General features: G+C 48.5%; 1 protein-coding gene across 3 annotated transcripts in view; it reads left to right on the forward strand.

Moving 5' to 3' along the window:
- The window catches only part of slc18b1 (solute carrier family 18 member B1), a 141,641-nt gene that overhangs the window by 96,207 nt on the left and 20,852 nt on the right, over window positions 1-24,582 (forward strand). For all 3 annotated transcript variants that reach the window (XM_072499757.1, XM_072499756.1, XM_072499758.1), the window contains 2 exons: window positions 16,396-16,487; window positions 17,486-17,581. In XM_072499757.1, the coding sequence (XP_072355858.1) occupies window positions 16,396-16,487; window positions 17,486-17,581 (188 nt within the window). The remainder of the gene's footprint in view (window positions 1-16,395; window positions 16,488-17,485; window positions 17,582-24,582) is intronic.

Below are 24,582 nucleotides of genomic sequence, written 5' to 3' on the forward strand. Positions count from 1 at the left end.
GTTGTTGTTCATTCTTACTGATTGTGGTCTGTTGGTCAGAAAATCGAGGATTATGCATAACATTACATTCCCTTTCCTTTAGATTTTGACAAAGTATAATATAAATCATTTCAACCAATTATCATACAGATGATATGCATAGCAATTCAGATTATTTACAGTTGCAGTGTCCTCTACAGATTCAGCCTGTCAGGCTTTTTTCGTTGACATTCTAAGCTTTTCTTGATCCGCCAAATCTGCTTGACGTTCTAGTGGCTCTGAAGATGCCTCTATTGGAACTGTATTACCCTGTGCATCTTCAGGTTGTAGACTTGATTCTTGATTAGGTTGCATTGGTTTGGATAGACCGAAGTTTTCACACACATCATCTGCTGACAGTGAAGTAACAGGTTGCTGAATTTTTAACAAAGCTCTTCTGTTCCTCCTGAATTGCGACTAGGGGATTTTCACAGTAACTTCATTGCAGTGTTAATGTAAGCATATTTGTGACAATAATAACGATTATTATTATTATTTCTCTGTAAGGCAGCACAGTAGTGCAGTGGTTAGCACTGCTGCCTCACGGCGTCGAGGTCCCAGGTTCGATCCCAGCTCTGGGTCACTGTCCGTGTGGCGTTTGCACATTCTCCCCGTGTTTGTGTGGGTTTCACCTCCACAACCCAAAGATGTGCAAGGATTGACCATGCTAAATTGTCCCTCAATTGGAAAAAATGAATTGGGCACTCTTACATTTATTTATTTTTAAAAATTATTTCTCTGAGATGACTGTAGGATCTCGGACCTATCTTCTGTATCACATTTGCACACTTTAACCAGCCATCAGGATCCTCCACCCTTAAGTTATCATTGTGTTCTAAAGGCTGTAGAGACTTGGTTGACCTGTCATGAGTTTTGACCTGTCATGCAGTTTGAGACTGCAGTTGATGTTTATTTTGTGACTTGCTTATTGATTTGAAAGACATGGCAACGTTGTTCTTATCTTCCTGTTCATCAGTAATTGTGATGGTGACAAACCATTGCTAAAGGTGATGCTCGATAACTGAGCAATGCCAGATATGGAGCATCCTGACTGTCCATTGATTTTTTTTTAAGTAACTTTAATAGGCATGAAAACACACCTGGCTGACGAGCTGGATAACTGTGTCACTTCAAGAACATTGGAAAAGTAATCTATGGCCAGTAAATACTCTTTCCCTTCCCGATAAAACAAGTCCATCCCTACTTTCTGCCATAGAAGTGTCACTATGTCTCCCATCTGCATTGGTTCTTTCATTTATCTATGTTGGAATTTTTAACTTGTTGCCCATTTCTCTACCATCCTTTGAATATTCTTGTTGATCCCTGGCCAATAACTGTGTCTCGTGCTCTCCTTGTACACTTTTTAATTCCCAGATGGCCCTCATGAATTGTTTGTAAAATTTCGGCTTGCAGAGACTGCAGTATTATTATTCTTTGTTGCCTTAGGAGGAATCCATTGTCTACACTTAGTTCTGCTCCGATGCTGTGGTACTTTGAACATGACCCTTTTGGCAATCCCTCGTTGAGATTCTTGATGACCATCTGCAGAACTTCATCCTTTTTGGTTTCTGCCATTATTAGTTTCAATTTATTGTCAGACACCGCAGTGTCTCTGTTATCAGATTGACATGCACTTGCACATCTTCTTCAATATGATTGTTTTCCAGCACAGCTGTAGCTCTTGATAGCGCATTTGCAACTACGATGTCCTTGCCTGGAGTGTAAATTTGTTCAAAATTGTACCACTGGAGCTTCATCGTCATTCTCTGGATGCGTGGTGACATCTGACTTGGATTTTTTTTGACGATGGCTACCAATGGTTTGTTGTCTGTTTCTATCAGAAAAGTTGGTAGGCCATACACATAGCTATGAAACATTTCCAAGCCATTGACTAGTCCAAGGCATTCCTTCTCAATTCGAGTGTATCCGAGTCGGTCGTGGACGTAAGCGCATAGGCAACTGGCTTCCAATCCTCTCCATCTTCCTGCTGTAACAAAACTGAACCTAACCCACCCTTCGACGCATCTGTCGAGATTTGGGTTTTCTTGGTCGGGTCGAAAAATGCTAGCACTAGAGCTGTTGTCAAAGGTGTCTTCAAAGTAAGCCATTCTTGCTCATGTTTATATGTTAAACGTACAATACATTGTACTCTTTTCATCTAATTTGAGTTGCCAAAAACCCTGCGATGCATCTAGTTTTACTGAAGCACGTCACACCTGACATTTCACTTGTTTTTTCCTCATGTTTTGGTATTGGATAGTGTTCTCGCTTAATGTTGGCATTGAGGTCTTTAGGATCCATGCATATTCTTAAATCGCTATTGCGTTTCTTAACCATTGAATTTATCAATCTGTTGTTTCTTCGATTTTCTTAATGATCCCCAGATTCGTCATTCTATCAAGTTCAGCTTTCAACCGATCCCTTAATGGTTATGGTACTCTCCTAGGAGCAGGTATTTCAGTTTGCACATTATCCTTTAGTTGAATTTGGTAAGTAAATGGCTGAAACCTTGAAAAATCTCCGGAAATGCTTGTACTATTGAATCTACTGATTCACTGTGCGCATTCAAAGCATAGTCAGCACTCTATACTCTCTTAACTAACTGAAGTGTTTCACAAGCTTCCACACCTAGTAACGATTCACGATCTGTGGCTACATCTAAAAATTTCACTTTATGGATTCTAGCTTCGACTTGAACTTCAAGCTCACACACGCCTAAAGAACTCATCTTTTGACCATCATAATCTTTTTAAAAATACTCGTCCGTTCAGAAGCTTGAGCTTGATTCTCATCGCTTCAATATCTGTGTACTGATGAGATTTGTTCTTGCTCCTGTGTCAAGTTTGACATTTATAAACGTTTGATTTATGAGTAAAGAAACTGTCCAGTTATCTTCATTTACACGGTGTCTCGTGCTCTCCTTGTACACTTTTATTTCCCAGGTGGCCCTAATGAATTGTTTGTAAAATTTCGGCTTGCAGAGACTGCAGTATTATTATTATTCTTTGTTGCCTTAGGAGGAATCCATTTGCTACACTTCATTACATATTTCATTATTACTACTTCTTTTGTTCGTCAAAGACATTCTATTTTGCTTGGCTACATGGCCCTGTCTTCATTAGTAACAACATCAATGAAGAATGTATCCTCTAAATTAATTTCTTCAGTGTTTATAGATTTTGGTGAGTCTTTTGTTGGAAAACCATTGCTTGGCAAAGTGGTTTTTGCCTTTGCATTTCGCGCAACATTTCCCAAAGGTGGGACACTGCCTCTGTAAGTGCCTATTTCCACACTGCTTACACAAAATGGTGGCGTCTGGCAATCGCTTAAAATAGCCGCTGCTGTTGAGACCACGTTTTGCTTTTGGGTGCGTCACAACATTTATGGTGTTGGCTTCATTCCTGATTTTTGCGCTTAAACTTCGCGTGTTTAACGTGTTGATTTGCTGTGCAGCTAACTCGCTGGCATGGCAAATTTTTATTGCATTTTCGAGCTGGAGCTCATTCTCCCTCAAAAGACGTTCACACACTTTATTGTTTTTTATGCCAAATACGATTTGATCCCTAATCATTGATGATTTTAATGTGGCAAAATTACAAGTCTGAGCCTTTAATTTTAGACCCTTGGGAAAAGTGTCGAACGACTCACCTGTCTGCTGTGTGCCATTCAAAAGTTTTGTTCTTCTTCGGGATACAGTGCTCATCGAACTTTTTAACGATGGCACGACAGTTCTCACAATCTGCCTCTCGCTCAAATACTAACATAGTGATCACCTGTGGACCTGCTACAGTGAGCAGTAATGCTATTTTTCGCTCATTAGACTGTGCCTGTAAACTTAGAGCCTCGATGTACAAGGTAAACTGCTGCTTCAAAGCATGCCAATTTGCATCTATGTTACCAGTTACATGAAGAATTTGTGATGTTTTCAAGCTATCCATCTTTTTCCTTGGTGACCAGTAGAGCATTGAGATGTATTCTGTTGATTCTCATCGTCGATTAGTAGATTTTTTTTAGTAGTACCATTTCCAAAGTTCTTTACTTCAGATCTTCAATTCGTAGATCACCACTTCTGGTTTCATGTTGCAATGCTTGGATCAGTGCTCAAAGAACATCTAGTTCGTGACTAGTTAAGATTTGTTAAATTACTCAAGGCGCCGAGGTCCCAGGTTCGATCCTGGCTCTGGGTCACTGTCCGTGTGAAGTTTGCACATTCTCCACGTGTCTGCGTAGGTTTCGCCCCCACAACCCAAAGATGTGCAGGTTAGGTGGATTGGCCACGCTAAATTGCCCCGTAATTGGAAAAAATTAATTGGGTATTCTAAATTTATTTTTAAAAAGATTTTTTTTTTTTAATAAATATTTTATTGAAAATTTTTGGTTAACCAACACAGTACATTGTGCTTCCTTTACACAATATTATAACAACACAAATAACAATGACCTATTTTATAAACAAAAAATGAATAAATAATAAATAACAAAAATGAAAACTAACCCTAATTGGCAACTGCCTTATCACAAGTAACACTCTCCAAAAATATAATTTAACAGTCCAATATATAATTATCTGTCGCAACGACCTATACATATTATACAGTATATATTAACAACCCTGAGAGTCCTTCTGGTTCCTCCTCCCCCCCCCCCCCCCCCCCTCCCGATCCTGGGCTGCTGCTGCTGCCTTCTTTTTTCCATTCCATCTATCTTTCTGCGAGGTATTCGACGAACGGTTGCCACCGCCTGGTGAACCCTTGAGCCGACCCCCTTAGAACGAACTTAATCCGCTCTAGCTTTATAAACCCTGCCATGTCATTTATCCAGGTCTCCACCCCCGGGGGCTTGGCTTCTTTCCACATTAACAATATCCTGCGCCGGGCTACTAGGGACGCAAAGGCCAAAACATCGGCCTCTCTCGCCTCCTGCACTCCTGGCTCTTGTGCAACCCCAAATATAGCCAACCCCCAGCTTGGTTCGACCCGGACCCCCACTACTTTTGAAAGCACCTTTGTCACCCCCATCCAAAACCCCTGTCGTGCCGGGCATGACCAAAACATATGGGTATGATTCGCTGGGCTTCTCGAGCACCTCGCACACCTATCCTCCACCCCAAAAAATTTACTGAGCCGTGCTCCAGTCATATGCGCCCTGTGTAATACCTTAAACTGAATCAGGCTTAGCCTGGCACACGAGGACGACGAGTTTACTCTGCTTAGGGCATCTGCCCACAGCCCCTCCTCGATCTCCTCCCCCAGCTCTTCTTCCCATTTCCCTTTTAGTTCATCTACCATAGTCTCCCCTTCGTCCCTCATTTCCCTATATATACCTGACACCTTACCATCCCCCACCCATGTCTTTGAGATCACTCTGTCCTGCACAACTTGTGTCGGGAGCTGCGGGAATTCCCTCACTTGTTGCCTCGCAAAAGTCCTCAGTTGCATATACCTGAATGCATTCCCTTGGGGCAACCCATATTTCTCGGTCAGCGCTCCCAGACTCGCGAACTTCCCATCCACAAACAGATCTTTCAGTTGCGTTATTCCTGCTCTTTGCCACATTCCATATCCCCCATCCATTCCCCCCGGGGCAAACCTATGGTTGTTTCTTATCGGGGACCCCCCCAAGGCTCCAGTCTTTCCCCTATGCCGTCTCCACTGTCCCCAAATCTTCAGTGTAGCCACCACCACCGGGCTTGTGGTGTAGTTCCTCGGTGAGAACGGCAATGGGGCTGTCACCATAGCCTGTAGGCTAGTCCCCCTACAGGACGCCCTCTCTAATCTCTTCCACGCCGCTCCCTCCTCCTCTCCCATCCACTTACTCACCGTTGAAATATTAGCGGCCCAATAATACTCACTTCGGCTCGGTAGTGCCAACCCCCCCCTATCCCTGCTACGCTGTAAGAATCCCTTCCTCACTCTCGGGGTCTTCCCGGCCAACACAAAACCCATGATGCTCTTTTCAATCCTTTTCAAAAAAGCCTTCGTGATCACCACCGGGAGGCACTGAAACACAAAGAGGAATCTCGGGAGGACCACCATCTTAACCGCCTGCACCCTCCCTGCCAGTGACAGGGATACCATATCCCATCTCTTGAAATCCTCCTCCATTTGTTCCACCAACCGCGTTAAATTTAACCGATGCAATGTGCCCCAATTCTTGGCTATCTGGATCCCCAGGTAACGAAAGTCCCTTGTTACCTTCCTCAACGGTAGGTCCTCTATTTCTCTACTCTGCTCCCCTGGATGCACCACAAACAACTCACTTTTCCCCATGTTCAATTTATACCCTGAAAAATCCCCAAACTCCCCAAGTATCCGCATTATTTCTGGCATCCCCTCCGCCGGGTCTGCCACGTATAGTAGCAAATCGTCCGCATACAAAGATACCCAGTGTTCTTCTCCTCCTCTAAGTACTCCCCTCCACTTCTTGGAACCCCTCAACGCTATCGCCAGGGGCTCAATCGCCAGTGCAAACAATAATGGGGACAGAGGGCATCCCTGCCTTGTCCCTCTATGGAGCCGAAAATATGCAGATCCCCGTCCATTCGTGACCACGCTCGCCATCGGGGCCCTATACAACAGCTGCACCCATCTAACATACCCCTATCCAAAACCAAATCTCCTCAACACCTCCCACAAATAATCCCACGCCACTCTATCAAATGCTTTCTCGGCATCCATCGCCACTACTATCTCCGTTTCCCCCTCTGGTGGGGCCATCATCATTACCCCTAACCGCCTCCGTATATTCGTGTTCAGCTGTCTCCCCTTCACAAACCCAGTTTGGTCCTCGTGGACCACCCCCGGGACACATTCCTCTAATCTCATTGCCATTACCTTGGCCAGGATCTTGGCATCTGCATTTAGGAGGGAAATAGGTCTATAGGACCCGCATTGTAGCGGGTCCTTTTCCTTCCATAAGGGAAGCGATATCGTTGCTTCAGAAATAGTCGGGGGCAGTTGTCCCCTTTCCTTTGCCTCGTTAAAGGTCCTCGTCAGTAGCGGGGCGAGCAAGTCCACATATTTTCTATAGAATTCGACTGGGAATCCATCCGGTCCCGGGGCCTTTCCCGCCTGCATGCTCCTAATTCCTTTCACCACTTCTTCTACCTCGATCTGTGCTCCCAGTCCCACCCTTTCCTGCTCTTCCACCTTGGGAAATTCCAGCCGATCCAAGAAGCCCATCATTCTCTCCCTCCCATCCGGGGGTTGGGCTTCATATAATTTTTTATAAAATGTCTTGAACACTCCATTCACTCTCTCCGCTCCCCGCTCCATCTCTCCTTCCTCATCCCTCACTCCCCCTATTTCCCTCGCTGCTCCCCTTTTCCTCAATTGGTGTGCCAGCAACCTGCTCGCCTTCTCCCCATATTCGTACTGTACACCCTGTGCCTTCCTCCATTGTGCCTCTGCAGTGCCCGTAGTCAGCAAGTCAAATTCTACATGTAGCCTTTGCCTTTCCCTGTACAGTCCCTCCTCCGGTGCTTCCGCATATTGTCTGTCCACCCTCAAAAGTTCTTGCAGCAACCGCTCCCGTTCCTTACTCTCCTGCTTCCCTTTATGTGCCCTTATTGATATCAGCTCCCCTCTAACCACCGCCTTCAACGCCTCCCAGACCACTCCCACCTGGACCTCCCCATTATCATTGAGTTCCAAGTACTTTTCAATGCACCCCCTCACCCTTAGACACCCCCCTCATCTGCCATTAGTCCCATGTCCATTCTCCAGGGTGGGCGCCCTCCTGTTTCCTCCCCTATCTCCAGGTCCACCCAGTGTGGAGCGTGATCCGAAATGGCTATAGCCGTATACTCCGTTCCCCTCACCTTCGGGATCAACGCCCTTCCCAGCACAAAAAAGTCTATTCGCGAGTAGACTTTATGGACATAGGAGAAAAACGAGAACTCCTTACTCCTAGGTCTGCTAAATCTCCACGGGTCTACACCTCCCATCTGCTCCATAAAATCTTTTAAGTACCTTGGCTGCTGCCGGCCTCCTTCCAGTCCTGGACTTCGACCTATCCAGCCCTGGTTCCAACACCGTATTAAAATCTCCCCCCATTATCAGCTTTCCCATCTCTAGGTCCGGAATGCGTCCTAGCATCCGCCTCATAAAATTGGCATCATCCCAGTTCGGGGCATATACGTTTACCAAAACCACCGTCTCCCCCTGTAGTTTGCCACTCACCATCACGTATCTGCCCCCGTTATCCGCCACTATAGTCTTTGCCTCGAACATTACCCGCTTCCCCACTAATATAGCCACCCCCCTGTTTTTCGCATCTGGCCCCGAATGGAACACCTGCCCCACCCATCCTTTGCGTAGCCTAACCTGGTCTATCAGTTTCAGGTGCGTTTCCTGTAACATAACCACATCTGCCTTAAGCTTCTTAAGGTGTGCGAGTACCCGTGCCCTCTTTATCGGCCCGTTCAGCCCTCTCACGTTCCACGTGATCAGCCGGGTTGGGGGGCGTCCTAGCCCCCCCCCCCCCTTGTCGATTAGCCATCCCCTTTTTCCAGCTCCTCACCCGGTTCCCACGCAGCTGTATCTCCCCCAGGCGGTGCCTCCCCGCCCATCCCCTCCCATACCAGCTCCCCCCTCTCCCCAGCAACCCAGTAATTCCCCCCTCCCACCCCCCCCCCCCCCCCGCTAGATCCCCCGCTAGCGTAATTGCTCCCCCCATGTTGCTCCCAGAAGTCAGCAAACTCTGGCCGACCTCGGCTTCCCCCCGTGACCTCGGCTCGCACCATGCGACGCCCCCTCCTTCCTGCTTCTCTATTCCCGCCATGATTATCATAGCGCGGGAACCAAGCCCGCGCTTCTCCCTTGGCCCCGCCCCCAATGGCCAACGCCCCATCTCTTCCACCTCCCCTCCTCCCCCCATCACCACCTGTGGAAGAGAGAAAAGTTACCACATCGCAGGATTAGTACATAAAACTCCTCTTTCCCCCCTTTTTAACCCCCCTCTTCGCCCCCCACATTCGCCGCACCACTTTGTTCAAACGTTCTTTTTAATAACCCGCTCATTCCAGTTTTTCTTCCACAATAAAAGTCCACGCTTCATCCGCCGTCTCAAAGTAGTGGTGCCTCCCTCGATATGTGACCCACAGTCTTGCCGGTTGCAGCATTCCAAATTTTATCTTCTTTTTATGAAGCACCGCCTTGGCCCGATTAAAGCTCGCCCTCCTTCTCGCCACCTCCGCACTCCAGTCTTGAGAAACGCGGATCGCCGCGTTCTCCCATTTACTGCTCCGAGTTTTCTTTGCCCATCTAAGGACCATTTCTCTATCCTTAAAACGGAGGAATCTCACCACTATGGCTCTGGGAATTTCTCCTGCTCTCGGTCCTCGCGCCATCACTCGGTATGCTCCCTCCACCTCCAACGGACCCGCCGGGGCCTCCGCTCCCATTAACGAGTGCAGCATCGTGCTCACATATGCCCCGACGTCCGCTCCCTCCGCACCTTCAGGAAGACCAAGAATCCTCAGGTTGTTCCGCCTTGCGTTGTTCTCCAGTGCCTCCAACCTTTCCACACATCGTTTCTGATGTGCCTCATGCGTCTCCATCTTCACCACCAGGCCCTGTATGTCGTCCTCATTCTCGGCTGCCTTTGCCTTCACGACCCGAAGCTCCCGCTCCTGGGTCTTTTGTTCCTCCTTTAGCCCTTCGATCGCCTGTAGTATCGGGGCCAACAGCTCTTTCTTCATTTCCTTTTTGATCTCTTCCACACAGCATTTCAAGAACTCTTGTTGTTCAGGGCCCCATGTTCAACTGCCACCTTCCGACGCCATCTTGGTTTTTGCTTGCCTTCCTTGCCGCTGTTCTAAAGGATCCACTGCAATCCGGCCACTTTCTCCTTTTTTCATCCGTATCCAGGGGGGATTCCCTTCTGGTTTACCGCACAGTGTTTTTAGCCGTCAAAATTGCCGTTGCGGCTCCTATCAAGAGCCCAAAAGTCCATTTCACCGGGAGCTGCCGAAACGTGCGACTCAGCTGGTCATCGCCGCACCCGGAAGTCTTTAAAAAGATTTATTAAATGACAACGTGGGTAGAAAACAATACTAATACTACTAATGAACCGTTAACAACTAGAATACGAGCTAATACAAAACACGACTATCCACAACGACTCCTCACCAAACTTCGAAGTTGCAGTATCATGTGGTGTAGTTCTACTGCCTCCTGCTGGTTGGAGGTCTAACATATTAACATACAGAATATCTTATGCATAGCATTACAGTGATCACATTTCAAAAGTACTTCATTAGCTGTACAGTGTTTTCGGATATTCTGTGACTATGAAACAAATTATAAAATTGCAAATCGGGCAGCACGGTCGCAAGTTGCTTCACTGTTGCTTCACAGCGCCAGGGTCCCAGGTTCGTTACCCATCTTGGGTCACTGTCTGTGAGGAGTCTGCACGTTCTCCACGTGTCAGCGTGGGTTTCCTGCGGGTGCTCCGGTTTCCTCCCACAAATCCCGAAGACGTGCTGTTAGGTAATTTGGGCATTTTGAATTCTCCCTCTTGTGTACCCGAACAGGCGCCGGAATGTGTGACCATGGTCTTTTCATAGTAACTTCATTGCAGTGCTAATGTAAGCCTACTTGTGACAATAAAGATTATTATTATTATAAGCATAATAATCTTTATTAGTGTCACAAATGGGCTTACCTTAACACTGCAATGAAGTTACTGTGACAATCCACTAGTCGCCACACTCTGGCAATTTCCTTTTACATATAAGCTTTGTTTTATACGCCATAATATATGGTTTCTTTGCCCAAAGGCAAATATCCTCAAGTTCAATATGTAGTGTGTGGTGAAAGTATTATAGTAACCATTCACCACTGTACTACGTTGTATCACGCTGTTGCCCATGTGGGCTCCACCTATGGACCATTGTACTGTACGTCACGATTGTATCATGTTGGTGCCCTTGTGGGCTCTGCCCCTGGCTCCGTCCCCTTGAGGGGAGGTATCAGAGCAGCTGCCCTGTAGGCGGCCCTCATAGCAGAGCAGTCGCAGGCAGGCACTGTTCTAGTTGATTAAAGCCTCTGTTCACTTCTATTCTCTGTCTCGAGTGAATTGATGGTCGCAACAATTTAATCAACTAGAACACCACAATGGAATCAGCCCTCAAACCTGACCGACTGGAACTCGACCCACAGGCCGCGGAAGCCAAAGGAATTTTTTCACACTGGCTCAGATGTTTCGAGACCTACCTCGCCGCCTCCTCGCCGTTCGTCACCAATGATCAGAAGCTGAGCCTCCTCCACGCCCGGGTGAGCCATCGAATCTCCGTTCAACTCGAGGAAGCGACCACCTACACAGACGCCCTCGCAATGCTGAAGCGCCCATACGTGAGGCCGGTGAACGAAGTGTACGCGCGACACCTCCTCGCCGCCAACGCCCAGGGGAATCGCTGGAGGAGTACCTACACAACCTCAAAGTCCTCGCGCGAGCTGCAACTACCAGGCCGTCACGGCCTCCCAACACATGGAACTCGCCGTCCGGGACACCTACGTGGCTGGACTCCGGTCCAACTACGTCAGACAGCGCCTGCTTGAGAAGGGCACCCTCTACCTCGAAGAGACTGTAAAACCAGCCACCTCCCTAGAAGTAGCGTTTCAAAGCCTCAACGCTTTCCCCTCCGACTACGCGACCCCCTCATGGATCCCCGACCAGAGAGTACCCCAGGCCTGTGCCGCGCGGCTACCCGCCCAACCCGGGGGGCTACCCTGCTATTTCTACGGCCAGCACCAGCACCCCAGGCAACGCTGCCCGGCTCGCAACACGAACTGCAGTGACTGCGGCAAGAAAGGACACTTTGCCAAAGGTTGCCTGGCCAGGTCCAAGTCCTCCAAATTGCAGGCCCGACTCTCGGACTCTCAGGCCCGCAGACCCCGCAGTGTGGCTGCGGGCCTGCCGGCTCCGCCCCCTCCAGATGCGTCATCTACCTCGTGTTGTCCGTGGGGGCAGCCATCTTCAACTTCGCACAACATGTGCGACTCACGGGGGCTGCCATCTTGGCCACCGTCTCCCACGTGGCCCGACATGTGCGACTCATGGGGGCGGTCATCTTGGACGCCATCTTCCTCGCCGCCCGACACGTGCGACCGACGGGGGTCGCCATCTTGGCCGCCATCTGCAACGCCACCCAACACGTGCGACTGACGGGGGCAGCCAGCTTGGGACCACCCCACCACCTCTGACCAGGCCGGCTACCTGCAACTCGGCGCAGTCAGCCTCAACCAGTCACACCCGAAGCACCTCTGGAACTCCATGATGACCGTCCGGGTCAATGGACACGAAATGTCTTGCCTGTTTGACTCCGGGAGCACGGAGAGCTTCATTCACCCAGACACGGTAAGGCGTTGTTCGCTCCAAATCTCTCCCGCACTTCAAACAATCTCCCTCGCTTCCGGATCGCACTCAGTATAGATCCGGGAGTACACTGTCGCGAACCTCGCGATACAGGGCATTGAATACGCAAACTTTAAGCTATATGTACTCCCCGATCTCTGCGCTCCTCTTCTGTTGGGACTGGACTTCCAGTGCAACCTCAGGAGCCTGACCTTGAAGTTCGGCGGGCCCCTATCCTCTCTCACCGTATGTAGCCTCGCGACCCTGAAAGTCGCCCCTCCCCCTATCTTCGCAAACCTCACCGCCGTCTGTAAACCAGTCGCCACCAGAAGCAGGCGGTACAGCATCCAGGGCAGGAGTTTTATCAGCTCCGAGGTCCAGCGACTCTTGCGGGAAGGGATCATCGAGGCCTGTAATAGCCCCTGGAGAGCTCAGGTGGTGGTCGTCAGGACTGGGGAAATGAATCGGATGTTTGTTGACTATAGCCAACCATAAACCGGTACACGCATCTCAATGCGTACCCCCTCCCCCGGATAGTGGACATGGTTAATCAGATCGCACACTACCGAGTGTTCTCCACGGTGGATCTGATGTCCGCATACCACCAGCTCCCAATCCGCCCGCAGGACCGCCACTACACGGCCTTTGAGGCAGACGGCCACCTCTTCCACTTCCTCCGGGTCCCCTTCGGCGTCACCAACGGGGTCTCGGTCTTCCAAAGAATGATGGACCGAATGGTGGAACAGTACGGGCTGCGGGCCACATTTCTGTATCTCGACAACGTCACATCTGCGGCCACAACAGCAGGACCACGACACCAACCTCCAGAAATTTCTCCAAATCGCCCAAGCCCTCAACCTCACTTATAATAAGGAGAAATACGTTTTCCGCACAACCAGACTCGCCATCCTCGGCTATGTCGTGGAAAATGGTGTTCTAGGGCCTGACCCTGACCGTATGCGCCCCCTCCTGCAACTCCCTCTTCCCCACTGCCCCAAGGCCCTGAAACGGTGCCTCGGGTTCTTTTCTTATTATGCCCAGTTTGTCCCCAACTATGCGGACAAAGCCAGCCCACTGATCAAAGCCACCATCTTCCCACTGACGGCTGAGGCCCGCCAGGCCTTCAGCCGCATCAAGGCAGATATTACCAAAGCCACGATGCACGCGGTGGACGAGTCCGTCCCCTTCCAGGTGGAGAGCGATGCATCAGAGGTCGCTCTCGCCGCCACCCTCAATCAGGCGGGCAGGCCAATAGCATTTTTCTTCCGTACCCTCACCGCCTCCGAAATTCGACATTCCTCAGTCGAAAAAGAAGCCCAAGCCATCGTGGAAGCTGTACGGCACTGGAGGCACTACCTCGTTGGTAGGAGGTTTACCCTCGTCACCGACCAACTGTCGGTAGCCTTCATGTTCGACAACACACAGCGGGGCAAGATCAAGAACGATAAGATCTTGAGGTGGAGGATCGAACTCGCTACCTATAATTACGATATAGTATATCGTCCTGGGAAGCTCAACGAGCCCTAAGATGCCGTGTCCCGCGGCACATGCGCCAGCGTGCACGATGACCGACTCTGGGCCATCCACGATGACCTCTGTCACCCGGGGGTCACCCGGCTTCTCCACTACATCAAGGCCTGCAACCTGCCCTACTCCACCGAGGAGGTCAGGGCCATGACCGGGGACTGCCAAAACTGCACGGAGTGTAAGCCGCACTTCTATTGATCGGATAAGGCCCACCTGGTAAAGGCATCGCGGCCCTTTGAGCGCCTCAGTATCGACTTCAAAGGGCCCCTCCCTCTTCCAACCGCAACACGTATTTCCTCAACGTCGTTGACGAGTTCTCCCGCTTCCCCTTTGTAGTCCCTTGGCCCGACATGACCACGGCCACCGTCATTAAGGCCCAACATAGTATCTTCACCTTGTTCGGTTTCCCCACTTACGTCCACAGTGACTGGGGCTCCTCATTTATGAAGGACGAACTGCGTCAGTACCTGCTCGGTAAGGGCATCGCCTCGAGCAGGACTACCAGTTACAACCCCCGGGGAAACGGGCAGGTGGAGAGGGAGAACGCGACGGTATGGAAGGCTGTCCTCCTGGCCCTGGTCCAGGAATCTCCCAGTCTCCCACTGGCAGGAGGTCCTCCCCGACACGCTCCACTCCATTAGGTCACTCCTTTGCACAGCCACGAACGAGACCCCTCATGACTGCCTGTTTATTTTCCCTAGGAAATCCACCTCCGGGGTCTCGCTTCCGTCCTGGCTGAAGACACCGGGGCCCATCCTACTCCGCAAACACGTAAGGAGCCACAAGTCCGACCCCCTGGTCGAGAGGATCCAGCTCCTTCACACTAACCCCCAGTATGCATACGTAGAGCACCCCGACGGCCGACAGGATACGGTCTCCCTCCGGGACCTGGCACCCACAGGATCCCCTGCCAACACCCCAACCTACCCCCCCCCCAAACCTACACCGAACAGCGCCCCCTGCCCCTGCGTGGCCTCTATACCCGCTCCTATACTTCTCCCCCTTTCACCGACCTACAGGAATTAAGCTCCTGAAGACACGTTCCAGGATCCCATGTCAGTGCCCGCTTCGATGAGTTCACCACCCATGCCTGCACCAACAAGTTCGACACCCGTGCCCGCTGCAAAACCAGAGCTCCGGCGATCGCAGCGCACGATCCGGGTGCCGGACAGACTGACCTGTGAGCTCTTCACCCCTGCCGGACTTCATTTTTTTTAACAGGGGGTGAATGTGGTGAAAGTATTATAGTAACCATTCACCACTGTACTACATTATATCACGCTGTTGCCCATGTGGGCTCCACCAATGGACCATTGTACTGTACTACACGATTGTATCATGTTGGTGCCCTTGTGGGCTCCGCCCCCTTGAGGGGAAGTATAAGAGCAGCTGCCCTGTAGGCGGCCCTCATAGCAGAGCAGTCGCAGGCAGGCACTGTTCTAGTTGATTAAAGTCTCTGTTCACTTCTATTCTCTGCCTCGAGTGAATTGATGGTCGCATCATTGTGCAAGTTAGAGGAAAGACTTCAACAATCATCTTTGTAACCATAAACATGTCACAATGATTCTGAGGATGTGTAGTTTTGTTGCCTTAGTGTATCTGTATTCTTTGGGTTCTGTTTTTTTAAACTTGCATTTATATATGACCTTGTTATTAATACAGGCATATCCGTATGATGCAAAATAGTATAAAGGAGCCTAGCCTTTATTTACAGCCATTCATTTGCATTCTGTGCACCTCCATTTGTGGTTTTAATTTTTTAATATAAATTTAGAGTACCCAATTCATTTTTCCAATTAAGGGGCAATTCAGCGTGGCCAATCCATCTACCCTGCACATCTTTGGGTTGTGGGGGTGAAACCCAAGCAGACACGGGAGAATTTGCAAACTCCACACGGACAGTTACCCAGGGCCGGAATCAAACCTGAGACCTCGGTGCCGTGAGGCAGCAGTGCTAACCACTGCACCATCGTGCTGCCCTTATTTGTGATTTTAACGACGGCAAAACTGTCAGTATACACCGTCATTATCTTGTGTGACTGTCAGCAGCTTTTGGCATTCCCACCTAAGCAGTTAAATCCAGAAGTTGCTGTCAATGATTCCTTGCTCCACACGAGGGAGTGCTGTTGAAGATGGGCAGATAGCTGTCTTGAGAGATCACAGAACTGCTGGAAAGGTTATGCCTTGGTAATAAGGTGTGCTGGGTTTTCAAACTAGGCACTAAGTTCTAACTATTACTGAACAAGTTCTGGATAATGACAGAGTGCTCCTCCTCTTTTTTCCCCCCGCCCCACTGAAGTCAATGGAAATCCACGATCAGTGCATTTTACAAGTGATGTCCAACTGAAGTTGCATTTCATCCCATGTTTTTTAAGCATCCCCCTTTCTATGTGTGATTCTAAGGCATTCACTGCTGCCGTGCTTTGTTAAATCCTACTTGCTCTCATTTTTCAGTTTTCATTTTATTGTGTTTCTCACTCCTCTCCATTCCAGAGAATCAGGAAGTGGCTGATGTTGGTTGGAAGTTGGCTTATTGTTCTCAGCTTTTTCTTGTTGGGACCAGCACCCATTTTACATATCAAGTGGTGGGTATTTTGTTGAATAAGGTTTCATTAGCTTTATATTTATAGCAACAATATGTTGTGACCTGGAATGTATTGTCTGAAAGTGTGGTGGAAGCTAATCCATTAGTAGTTTTCTAAAGGAAATTGAAGGGAAGACAATTTCTGGACAATGGGGAAAGTAAAGGGGAGTAGGACTAATTGGATAGATCATCATAGATCTGACATAGGTATAATAGGTCGAATGGTCCACTTTTATACTGCAAGATTCTATGATTACTGCAGTCAAAGTGGGCAAAATTGCATATTGTGCAGTCTTCTACACATCAAGCTGAATATCAAATAAAGTTTAAGTATGTTGTCCAGTACTTTACATATAGAATATGGAATCCTACAGTGCAAAAGGAGGCCATTCGACCCATCACGTCTGTACCGACCATCTGAGAGATAACCCCATAATTCCACCTAACCTGCACATCTTTGGACTATGGGGGTAAACCAGAGCACCCGAAGGAAACCCACGCAGGCACGGGGAGAACGTATAAACTCCACACAGAGAGCACCCAAGGCCGGAATTGAACCCAGGTCCCTGGCTGTGAGGCAGCAGTGCTAACCGCTGTGCCAATGTGCCATTGATACAGTTGTGGCATTCATCACATTTAGAAAGTGCTTCTCTCGCAACTTAATATTTTGCACTCAGTAAGACAGAAATTTAAGATGCATGAAATGGAAGCAGGAGGAGGCCCTTTAGCCTGCTTCACCATTCAATAAGATCATTTTCTTTCTGATCTCTAATGCATATATTCAATCAAAAGTATGTATTTAATCTACATACCATCAGCAGGCCACCTGTCGAACAAAAATATTTGCTCTGGTACTCAATCATCATAGGTAATTAGTTTATGGGGAGAGGGGAAAGCACTTAATATATTAAAAGATATTTGGGGGATTAGAAGAATGATACTAACCAGATTGGAAGTAGAACCATTTCTAAGAATGTGTTTTATTTGTTTCCTTTGCAGCCAGCTCTGGATGTTTGTTTTGATGATGGTAATCAGTGGGTTTTCACTTAGCATGAGTGGCATTCCGATTTTTCCAGAAATCATCTCCTGTGCCTAGTAAGAATTTTAAAATTATAATGTTATAATGTTTGCTTCCAAAAAAACAGTTGGGTATATTTACCTGGACTGCTGTGTAAGCATAAAGCAGGGACACCTACTTTTCACATTGTTTTGTGAACTAAGGAAAATATACTTGCTGCATTTGACAAGAACTATATTTTGCCTCACCATCTCTGCAACTTTAGACTTCTTTTATAAACTTCGGATAGACAGCAGCCCAAGGATCTCCAGGTGCCCTAGCTTCAAAGGATTTATTAGCACAAGCAGTAATTGTAATATTTACATTTAATAATTGTTGCAAGTCCTTAAGTAGAAAGTTGGAAATACATAGCTAAATTTTAATGTAAATCTTTATCTGTTTCGCACTTGTGACTCTCATAATACATGTTTCTTTGGCCAAATGTTCTGCCTATTTGAACTGCATGACTGCCAAAATCAGAACTGTGCAATTTTCTGTTTAGTCATTGAACATAAAGAAATCAGCCTTATTGGTCTTCCAGTGGTTTCAGCTTTGTGATGGAGGCGAGGTGTCATTTGGGTGTCAAAACCTCAGCTGACACTAAAACAAAGTGCGTGACATTACTTTCTTTGCAGTCTCCCTCTCCTCACTGTCAGGTGAAACTGAATTGCCAACTGAAGGCAATGGTGGAAGAAAATCATTTATGAGCAAAAGGTCAGAATTGGAGGAGTACATAGTTCTCAGATAGTTTTAGAGCTGGAGGAGATTACCAAGGACGGGAGTGTTGAGGTCAGGGAGGGATTTTAAAATTGAGGCGTTCAGCCGTTGTCGCAGCGTCTACATGGTCTCGCTTCGGGCCATCCTTTCCTGCTGCGTATGATGTACCACGTACCTGGTGGGTGGTGGTCTCGTGTGTAATCGTGGTACCCATGTCGATGATCTGGCACGTCTTGCAGAGATTGCCATGGCAGGGTTGTGTTGTGTCGTGGACGCTGTCGTGAAGACTGGGCAGTTTGCTGCAAACAATGGTCTGTTTGAGGTTGCGCAGTTGTTTGAAGGCAAGTAGTGGGGGTGTGGGGTTAACTTGGCAAGATGTTCGATGATGTGTTGAAGGCTGTGAAGAAGATGTCGTAGTTTCTCCACTCCTGGGAAGTACTGGACGACGAAGGGTACTCTGTCGGTTGTGTCCCGTGTTTGTCTTCGGTGCGCTTTTTTTACTTTGGCGCGTTGGAACCGTCAATCAATGAATAGAGAGCCATAGCCCATTCGTACGAGGGCATCTTTCAGCGTCTGTCGATGTCTGTTACGCTCCTCCTCGTCTGAGCAGATCCTGTGTATACAGAGGACTTGTCCATAGGGGATGGCTTCTTTCCAGTGACTTGGCCTTGACAGCTTTCTGAATTAACTAACGTTGCATCTAGCCTTATCTGCTGATTTACTTTTAGATTTGTACGCTCTGTCCCTCCCTGTCACGGTTTTGTGTATAATTTCCTGTAATAGGGCGGCATGGTGGCGCAGTGGTTAGCACTGCTGCCTCACAGTGCCGAGGACCCGGGTTCGATCCTGGCCTTGGGTTACTGTCCGTGTGGAGCTTGCACATTCTCCCCATATCTGCAGGGATCTCACCCCCACAACCCAAAGATGTGCAGGATAGGTGGATCAGCCATGCTAAATTGCCTATTATAAAATAAAAATTGGGTACTCTAAATTTTAAAAAAATGGTTTCCTGTATTAGTATCTTTCTCTCTTGCCTTGTGTCTACTCTTTTTTGGTGTGCCACATTTTTCCAAATTTGATGTTTAAAATTCTCTCTACTTACCTAGTTATGCGACTCGCTAGAACATCAGCCGCAGTACGGTTCAGATGCAGGCTATCCCAACAGAGATTCCACTATCGCCAATACTGGCGGCAGTGCCCCATGACCAGGAACCCACTTCTTCCACACCAATCTTTGAGCCATGAATTCACCGAAATTCCCACCCGAGGTCAACGGACCTTTGCTTGTCAGTGAAATTCTCCATCCCTCCCGTGACAATTCCCTCAGCAGGAAGGGCAGATTTAGGCCAGTATTTCCTCTTGTGCAGGAAGTGCAAAAAGGGATAGACGATCCGTTTACGCAGACTCTACAAATTGACGGTAAACACGGCTTTGTGGTTGGATCACGACCCCACGCCCTGCATTGAGGATCGATAGGGGAACAGAGCAAATTTATATTGGGGCTAAAGTGTGGAGAATAAGCACCAGCTTATGAGCTGAATGGCCTGTTTCCATGTAATTTATATGTACCCTTGTAAGTGCAGGCAGCACGGTAGCACAGTGGTTAGCCAGTTGCTTCACAGCTCCAGGGTCCCAGGTTCGATTCCCAGCTGGGTCACTGCCTGTGCGGAGTCTGCACGTTCTCCCCTTGTCTGCATGGGTTTCCTCCAGGTGCTCCGGTTTCCTCCCACAGTCCAAAGATGTGCAGGTTAGGTGGATTGGCTGTGATAAATTGCCATTTGTGTCCAAAAATGTTGGGTTACAGGGATAGGATGGAAGTGTGGGGTGAAGTATGGTGCTCTTTCCAAGGGCCGGTGCAGACTCGATGGACTTATTGGCCTCCTTCTGCACTGTAAATTCTATGATCTAAGTGGAAAGCTGATTTAATATTATACTAGTTAATACCAGAATATTCTTAAAATCCTGGCAATGGTTTTACTTGGAACTCTCTTTAGTTAGTGACAGTGTAGCCACAGGCAGAAGGCTGTGGTGAGACAAGCAAGTAATCTAGAATGTTATTTTTGTGCAGTAATGAAGGGGAGGTACATTGCCAGAGGTGCCGTCTTTTGGATGGAATGTTAAATCAAGACTTTGTCTGCCTGTCCTGCTGACACTATTTGAAGAGGATCAGGGTATTTCTTCAAAGTCTTTGCCAACATGCTTTCGTCAAATAGTGGCCTGAATTGTTCGGGGATAAATAGCGCAGGAGCCCCAAATCGGACGTTTACCCCCGAACCTGGCACCCACCATTTTCACCAGGGGGGAAGCAAGGCTGGTCGCACTTTGGACATGCGCTGTTCGTAGAGGTGTGCAGCTGCCTTCAGCTCGGTACGATTCTTCTCACCCAGCTTTCTGAACCACGCTTTTCAAGGGAAATTTTAAAGTAGGTTCTTTGGAGAGGTAGGGTACCCTTTTGGATAGCTCAAGTACCCTGGCTACCTCCAAATCTTTCTCCTCCACAATCGTCACGGCCCCAGTCCAGGTCAGTTCCATGACATTATGGACCCTGGCGATACAACATAAAGAGTGATGCTAACCTTTTAAAAAAAATTTAGAGTATCCAATTTATTTTTTCCAATTAAGGGGCAATTTACCGTGGCCAATCCACCTATCCTGCACATCTTTTGGATTGTGGGGGCGAAACCCACGCAAACATGGGTAGAATGTGCAAACTCCACACGGACAGTGACCCAGAGCCGGGATCGAACCTGGGACTTCGACGCCATGAGGCAACCGTGCTAACCACTTGCGCCACCGTGCTGCCCTAGAGTGATGCCAACCTAATATCCAATGGCATCAGGGAGAAAACCTTGCATAATGGTGGACATTCACACCTCTACTGTTACAAACTATTGGAGAGGAATATACCTGTTACCTACCATGTTATGGTCCCCTGCTGTGTTCACCACAGTGGCTTTCTCCTGCCATGACCTCTTGGTTGCTGTGGATTTGATATTGTGTCTAGACCTCTTCCACGAGGATCTGGAGATCCTTATCGCTGAAGCGGGGTGCTGGCCCTCCCATTCCTTCACAACTCTCTCTTCAGTGAGACCTTCTGGCATGAGAAATTTGAAAAGTAACTTGTAAGGTTTTGAATGGTCTTGCACACATACACGGACTATGTTCTCCCTCTCATTAATGACTAATATTAGTAGTGGCGGGAGAGAGGCTAAGGGGTCTGGACAAATGTAGGGTAGCATTTGTTCCTGTCGCTCCCAGAATGGCATGCTGTGCTCCTAATCACTCGCTAATCTGCTTTGTTGTGCTGCTGCTGACTGCAATGAATGCAGACAGAATTGAATGCTCACAGCCAAGTTGATTTACCTTTAAATACAACTTTCGATAAAACTTCAGCTATGTGTTTATTTAAACAGTTGCATAACTTTCAAGAGTCACAGCTGGAATCAAAATATACTACCCGATTAGAGCGAGCTTGGCCAGGTTCATTCTGAGGGGCGCGCGCTAATAGGCCTTGAAATTCAGGTCTGAACATACGGCGGTTGATCCTAGGTTAATAATAATCTTTATTAGTGTTACATCATAGGCTTACATTAACACTGCAATGAAGTGGACTTCCGGTGACGGCGGGCGGGAGGCGGCCGCACAATGGAGAGCTCCCGCTCGGGAACGGCATTTCCGGGGCTTTAAGCCCGGTCCCAGGGTCCACGGAGGTGGCAGAAGCAGGGAGAAGGCACGGAGGAGGCACTGTGAAGACACAGGAGGGAAAAAAAACCCAAAGACAAATGTCGAGGGTGAGCAAAATAACGGCCGAAAAAAAACCAGCTGGAGGTCCGTCGGGGAGTGGAAAGGTCACCGCGGGGTCACCAGGGAAAATGGAGGCTGGAGCACCAGGGAAGGCCGCACTGCTTACGGCTGAAGAAATAACGAAGGTGATGGCGGCGGAATTTGAAAAGCAGTTGGCGTAGATTGCGAAATGTATGGAGACGGTGAGGAAGGAGATGAGGGAGGTTTTGAATGTGCTGGTGGAGGAGGCAGTTACCCCGGTGAGGACGGAGGTGGCGAGCGCAGTGGCGGAGGTGCGAGAGCAAGGGGAGGCACTGAAGGAAGTGAAGGAGACGTTATTGCAGCACGGTGATCAACTTGCCTCGATGGGGAAAGAGATGCGGAAGGTGATGGATACTAACAAGGATCTGCGAGGAAAAATGGAAGACCTGGAAAATAGATCCAGGCGACAGAACGTGAGGATTGTGGGGCTGCCCGAAGGAGTTGAAGGACCGAAGCCGACTGAGTATTTTGCCAAGATGCTGGCAAAACTATTGGGGGAGGGGGAGGACCCCTCCCGATATGAACTGGATCGGGCTTATCGGTTGTGGAGGCCTGTACCAAAGGCGAGTGAGCCGCCAAGGGCAGTGACTCTGCTTCCGTAGGTACAGGGTGAAGGAGAAGGTCCTGAGCTGGGCCAAGCAGAAGCGGGTGGTGCAGTGGGCTGGAGCTGGTACACGTGTATACCAGGACTTTACGGTGGAGCTGGCAAGGAGGCGGGCTGCCTTCAACCGGGTGAAGAGGGCACTGTACATTAGCAAGGTGCAGTGCGGCATTGTATATCCAGCGAAGCTGAGGGTGACTTACAAGCTCAGTGACTTTTATTTTGGAACGGCGGAAGCAGCGGAGGAGTTTGCGAAAGCAGAAGGACTGTGGCAGAACTGACAAATTGAGGAATGGCCATGTGCCGATGTAACCTCATGACTGTATTTTTTTGTATCACTGCGCGCGGGTGTAGAGATTAGAGGAGCCAAGGTGGTATATATTTGGACAAGGGAAGGGACGGGACTTTCACTCGAAATGAGAGTTCTTTGGGGTGTAGATGGATATGCGGGGTTTGTGTGCTAAAAGGGGATCTTTGGGCTTTCCTGGGGCCGGGCAAGTGGGAAAGGGACCCGGGCGGGGGCCTCCACGCTGGCCGGTTTGTGCCGGCCAGTGAACGGGAGTGAGGTGGGGGGGAGGGGCTGCGGCCATCGGAGCCTGGCGGAACAGGGTCCGAGTGGTCCAGCCAGGGTGGAAAGTTGGGGGGGGAAGGAACCGAGGGTGGGGGGAGAAGTTTTACAAGAGGCAGTGGACGGGAGGAGCTGGAGACCTGGGGTGGGGGGGTGGGAGCTGTGTAAGATTAAGGGTGACTACGGGTAATCCCTGATTCCTTTTTGTCATTTGTTTATGTAAACATGCGGATTGAGGTTTGGGGGTTGGTGGGTAGATGGGATCGTTGTTATTATGGGGACTGACATATCTTGCTGATTATTGTTTAGTGTTGATGGATGTAAATGTGGGAGAAAATGTGAAAATGGAGGAGAATAAAACATTTTTTTAAAATTAAAAAAAACACTGCAATGAAGTTAGTGCAAAAATCCCCCAGTCGCCGCACTCCAGCTCCTATTCGGGTGCACTGAGGGAGAATTTAATGTCCAATTCACCTAACAGCACGTCTTTCGGGACTTGTGGGAGGAAAGCGGACCACCCAAAGGAAACGCACACAGACACAGAGGACGTGCAGACTCTGCACAGACAGTGACCCAAGCGGGAATCAAACCCGGGTCCCTGGTGCTGTGAAGCAACAGTGCTAAGCACTGTATTGCCGTGCCGCTGAAATCTCGATGTTACCATTTTCTATACGGTTTCAATTAAACAATCCTCCCAGCTCCAGATGTCACTGGGCCTGTCCATGATGTTCCATAAACAAGGATGTTATGCTAGACGTCATCGGAGTCTGTACTTTGTGTTCTGAAAACATGGGCGTTTATCAGCTATGTTATTGTCCCTGGTTCTCATGAAATCCATTTTGCAAAGAGGCACAGTTTTCTCACACAGGCAAGTCTATTGGAACCTTTGTCATCATGCTTCACAGTCCAATGTTAGCCATTATCCTCTTTACTGTCATGCTTTTCGACTTAATGTTGGCAATTGTCTCACTCAGCACCTTGTTTGCTCCCTCTGATCCATACTGTTGTGCCATGGAATTGTGCAGCTGTGTGTGTCTCGGTAAAGAGTCAGTTGAATGAGCACACCATTAGACATAATTGGAAAGAGGGTAGGTGGAAGGGCAAAGAATTGTAGCAAATGTGGTGTGTATCATCATTCCCCAGGCACTATAATAACCAAAGTCAAGACCGAATATTGACTGATGGTGCCAAAGTCAATACCGAACAGCTGATGGTGCCAAGATTCTGTGTCTTACCACCTTTAAATAAGTGACCTCCTTCATTATAAAGTGAATACGTAACAGCAATGATTATACTTTCTTGTGGAAGCCAATGATTGGGCCACTGTT

Source organism: Scyliorhinus torazame, chromosome 4 (genome assembly GCF_047496885.1).
Source record: "Scyliorhinus torazame isolate Kashiwa2021f chromosome 4, sScyTor2.1, whole genome shotgun sequence".
In the NCBI taxonomy this organism is placed as follows: Eukaryota; Metazoa; Chordata; class Chondrichthyes; order Carcharhiniformes; family Scyliorhinidae; genus Scyliorhinus; species Scyliorhinus torazame.